The sequence below is a fragment of the Cupressus sempervirens genome, chromosome 7 (genome assembly GCF_028749045.1).
Source record: "Cupressus sempervirens isolate cs-2001-9-10 chromosome 7, ASM2874904v1, whole genome shotgun sequence".
NCBI classification, from domain to species: domain Eukaryota; kingdom Viridiplantae; phylum Streptophyta; class Pinopsida; order Cupressales; family Cupressaceae; genus Cupressus; species Cupressus sempervirens.
Window position 1 is genome coordinate 278,495,283 of NC_143124.1, and position 5,106 is coordinate 278,500,388.

The window sequence follows — 5,106 nt, forward strand, 5'->3', positions numbered from 1 at the left end:
TACTGGTAGAAGCTTTTAGGCTTTGATTAGTAATCTAGGAATGATTACCTCCTATTTATTTACAATAGCCTGAGATTTTAAATTTAGCATCGATATGATTTTTTTCCTTTTTGTCTGTGCCCCATTATTTTAGTATTATCATTAAACAAACCCATCATTTAAACAACCCATTGAAGTGTGTTGTTGTAGACATATTAATGAATTTTTGAATATGCCAAAAACGCAATTACTTTGATACATGTTCCTTCTATTTATAGTATATGAAATATGTTTCATGTTTCAATTTATTCCATGTACTCCCTCTCTTCCATATAATACAGTATTGGTTTTGTGTTCTCAAGTCTCCAATGCAACATCAAACATCATTCATGCTTTCCACTTTCATCATTGCTCCCTCTATTTCAAAAGGCAACATCATGATTCCCACTTTCATCATTGCTCCCCCTATTCTAAAAGACACGGACTCCATCTTAGCAAGAACTCTTGTTACATATAAATAATATAGTCTATAGTCAAATTGAAGAAAAATTATATATCAAATTAATAACCTTGATTTTACATTTCCTTCCAAAGATGCATACAAAAACATTACATATAAATATAAACCACAATAAAATAAATTTGAACATAATATTATCAAAGTTTGATTGTGGATTTAAGTCATAGTGCTTCACTGTATTATTTATGTGCTTTAGTAACAATAATATTAAATTAATGCCCCAACTACTCGAGTCAATGTCACTCAACACTCTTAATCATTCTTAAATCAAATTTGACCAAATTTATCTTTCACTTAGAACTAAATCTATTTAAACTTATGACTTAATCTATTTAAAAACAACCCTCTGTGAGTCTATAAATTTTCAACATTTTATTAAAAATCAAATATTATTTCCATGTCCCTTAATATTTTATTGAAGTCCTGTTTAATCTGATTTATCTATAAATTTTCAACATTTATTAAAAATCAAATATTATTTCCATGTCCCTTAATATTTTATTGAAGTCCTGTTTAATCTGATTTATCTATAAATTTTCAACATTTATTAAAAATCAAATATTATTTCCATGTAAAGGTCATGGCACTTTTGATGCCTATATAGCCAATGCGTCACTTCAAACGAACTGAATCTCTTCAAATCTCAGGCCCGTTATTATCAATTTCCCTAGGCGCCATTATAAACAAGCTTCGAATATTTTATTTAAGTCACGGCCAATTAACATATCTATTTTCAGTTTCTTCTGCGGCATCGACAGGATCCTCCATGATCTCCTGCAAATCATATAACTTTTTTTTGTTAAAATGCAAAACTTGAAACGAATGTTGAAATCTAGATTAAAAAGAGAGAAAAAATCTGAGCTTTAGACTGTCAGATTCTTATCAGTGGAAGATTGTACAGTAGAAAAAAATCAGGACACAAAATTTCCTCAGTTTATTTCACTGATATTTGATCACGTCCGACGAGCCTGGCAGGGTTCGACGCAGGGACGGTCATTTCTCGGAGCTCATCAAGCATTTTCATCACTGTCGGTTGAAGATCGGGCCGCTTTTTTCTTATCGGATCCGTGCATTGTAAGGCAAGATTAGCCAGTTGAGAAGCCTCCAGAAATAGCCAATTACCGGCTGAAGGATCCAAAACCAGCCCCAGTTTTCCACCTTGTAGCGCACATTCCACATCCTCTCTGAGCCTGAGCGTCCGTTTCCCCGTCAGAAGCCGAAGAATGACGATTCCAAGGCTGTAAACGTCGGATTTGGTACAATATTCGGCACTTGCCAGGTATTCTGCATCCATATAGGAAAATCTGCCTTTTGGCTTCAGCCGTGAGTGTAAATCGTCCGACAGAGGACAAGCCAGGCCAAAGTCGCTTATTTTGCTTACAAAGTTTTCGTCGAGCAGTATATTTTCGGGCTTAAGATCGCCGTGGATGACTGGATCTGGCTTTACACTGTGCAAATACTGTAATGCGGAGCAGACTTCGGCGGCAATGCGAATTCTGGCGTGCCAGGGGAGCGCTGTAGAGGCATTTTTGCAGCTTAGATGATCTGACAGGCTTCCGTTGGACATATATTCATAAATTATACAGCCTCGCTCAAAGCAGGCTCCAACAGCCCTCACCAGGTGTGGATGTCGTATGGATCTTAAAATATCGATCTGCAAGTAGAAGATTGTAAGCAACATTTATCATGAAAAACAGAGGAGAACGAATTTTACTGTGCTTTGATGTAATTTATTATCGTACCTCCCGGTGGAAGTCTTGTTGGCTATTTAAACTGCGTTTCTTCAGAATTTTGACTGCAACAGTTGTTTTCCTTATTTCACCTTTGTAAACGATGGCGGAGGCTCCTTCACCGAGTTTGAAATGCTCAGAGAAATTACATGTCGCGGCTTTGATGTCGTCGAAAGAGTACTCGCCAAATTCAAGATTGTTTGACGAGGAGGACGCGGAGGCCAGGGTTTCCTCTTCTTTCATTTCCACTCTGTTTTCTGAAACAGCGTCAAGCGCTGTGAACTGATAAACATATAAACATCTTAATATTTTGCGTACATCAACAATGATAAAGTCTATGCTACAATGAAAGAAGAACTAGTGTAAATACTTTGAGATGAGCACTAATGGCAGCCGCTTCTGCTTTCTTGCGTTTTCCGGTCTCCCATCGCGATTCTTTTTTCGCTTTCTGGCTTGTTTTCAAAGTATCTCTCAGCTGATCAGATTTCACGCCCTGAACATCCTGCATGAAAATTCAGCATTTGCAATTCATAAGAGTATCCAGACATAGGCTTTCAGGAATGTTTACTGACATAGATTTACAAGTATATATTTTTATTACTTCAGCCATGACTTTTTAATTTATGCCGTTAAGGATTGGCAGAGAGAAATGAGATAATTTTGAGGAAATAAATAAGCAATTCGTTTCGAGGAGATACTTGAGGTCCTTGATGTCTTAGCTGCAAAGTTCCACGAGAGAAGCCCTCATCAACGTTAGATTCAGGACTGCATACCGCTTTCGATTCAGAAGACACTTCATTCGACGCAACGATTATCCTCGAGCCGTTCAATTCTTTCCCTGACGCAGGCGGTGAATTTCCTGTGATCTCGAAAATCGAAGTACTTCGATTGCAGATGCAGTCCAGATCCAATCGGTTGTTTGCCGGTGCCTCAAGCAATGTGCCAAAATTTTCTCGAAAAAAGCTTACAGGACTCTTCAAAATCCGAGCTGCTATTAAAAATCACGCCATCAAACAAAGACGAAGCTTGTGAATTCCGGCGGCAATTTGAAAACGAAAATATTTGCCATTCATGGACAAAACTATGAATCGATAAATATACCGAACTGACCATTGCGTGATACGAGTTTATCTTTACACACAATCCACAAGTCGCAGGACTCCATGACATGATTTCGAACATATTCCGCTTTACCAGGTGTTACAATCTTTCTGTTCATAATTTTTCAAATTACAGCATCAAATCTTTAAAAAATCAAGAGTTCTACAAACTTTGGTTTAGTCAAATAAGGTTTTGCAAATTTTCATTATTATTTTGAGATTTTACTTTCACTCAAACATGCATGTGAAGACACATTTTTATGCTTAAGCTTGGAGTTGAAGACAAATTTCAAAAAGTAATCCAATCTATTGTTTTTATACTTCTTTAAAAACATAAACAGGTTTTGATTTCAATTCCTACTTGAGTAGAAAGTTGGAAAACCTGGTTTTGACACAAAATTGAAAGTCCGATATACTAATTCCGTTTTGCCAATTTTAAAACAGACACAAAAATTTTCAAATCCAAATTTTGAAAAAGCCAATTCCTATCCTCTTTCAAGAACCAAAAGGACCGGAGAGAAACAAGAAAAGTCCCCATTGCAAAGATAGCCGGTAATTTGATAAGTTTAACAGTAAAGCACTTTCTAGATGAGAATTTTAACAGATCCATGACAAAAACAATAAACGGAAGTTTTTCCACACAATATTCCACAACTTTGTTTAGCAACAGAGCAATTTTTCTTGGTAAGAATTCTAACTGATCCATGAAAAGTAACAGAAAGATTTCCAAGATATTTACGTACCTGGATATGCTGCTACTGGCTGAAGACGTTCCCATGACAAGCCTGGTAATTCTAAGTTCTGAAACAACTTCAACAATTCCCGTAGAAACTCCATTCTTCTCAACGACCAAAGTCTCTGCTTTCACCTGTCGTTATAATAAATTTCAGACGCAGCTGGAACACAAAGCATTCTGCTCCAAAGGGGACGAGGATGGGATTCGTACCTTGGCTTTGGTGCAAATATCAAGGTATTTCTTGAGGCAACAATGGAGTTCCTTCTCTACATCCTTCATGTAACCCTTCACAATATCCTCCCTCACTTGCTCCACTTGAAATTTCCCCACTGCAAAAACATAAAATCCCCAATTTAGAGAAGCAAAACAAGTGAAAACATTTACAGATTTCAATTCAGTCAAAGAAATTCTTACTGGGTGAAGGAATGTGGCGCACTGGACGCTGGATATGAAGAAGAATTACTAAGATCTCTTGCCTACAACCCAAATTTCCCAGAGCCCATTTGAGTGCATTGATGCTCTCACACAGATCTTTCCCAACTGCAATGTAAATTTTCATCTGAAAAGCAGGATTCTCAATCTGGATAACTTCTTCATTGTCCATCAGAATCTACTTTTTCTTCGACTCCGATTTAACAAATAATACTCTACACAAAAGGAATAGGCAGACCTTTAGACCCATATAGGATCATGGGTGGGTTTTTTCTCAAGACCATTTTGACTACTAAACTTGTTTTAAATGCTGAGAGTACCTTATAATACCTATGATGAGCTGTATGTGGAAATTTATAATATTTTCAAAATTTTACAGATTCGTAGCGAACAACGTCGGTGATAACTAAACCAGATGAGGAAATTGACTTCTAGTTTTTTAATTGGATCGTAAGGCACGGGATCATGATAAGTTTGACTTTTATTTAAACGAAATTTCTGGGCTTGAGAACAGCCTGGTAATCGTCCGGTCCAGGGAAGCATATTTAATAAAAGACCATAACTGTTTGTTGGGGAACCTTCGGATAAAAGACTAATCTTCCAAGCCTA

At 36.8% G+C, this 5,106-nt stretch overlaps 1 protein-coding gene across 3 annotated transcripts; it reads right to left on the reverse strand.

Annotated features, from left to right (window-relative positions):
* Nucleotides 1-1,021: 1,021 nt before the first annotated feature.
* LOC149546503 (U-box domain-containing protein 33-like) lies at nucleotides 1,022-4,794 on the reverse strand. Of its 3 annotated transcripts, XM_089794591.1 has the most exons (9): nucleotides 4,480-4,794; nucleotides 4,276-4,394; nucleotides 4,073-4,197; nucleotides 3,340-3,440; nucleotides 2,928-3,220; nucleotides 2,600-2,731; nucleotides 2,242-2,511; nucleotides 1,399-2,153; nucleotides 1,022-1,273 (listed from the first exon to the last, which is right to left on the reverse strand). In XM_089794591.1, exons 1-8 carry the CDS (start codon nucleotides 4,667-4,669, stop codon nucleotides 1,434-1,436), a joined length of 1,950 nt encoding a protein of 649 aa, XP_089650717.1. In that variant the 5' UTR covers nucleotides 4,670-4,794; the 3' UTR covers nucleotides 1,022-1,273; nucleotides 1,399-1,433. The 3 variants fall into 3 exon arrangements, with proteins under 3 accessions (XP_089650717.1, XP_089650718.1, XP_089650716.1); XM_089794592.1 differs by having other exon boundaries at nucleotides 1,177-2,153; nucleotides 2,928-3,217; XM_089794590.1 differs by having other exon boundaries at nucleotides 1,177-2,153.
* Between the last annotated feature and the right edge of the window lie 312 nt (nucleotides 4,795-5,106).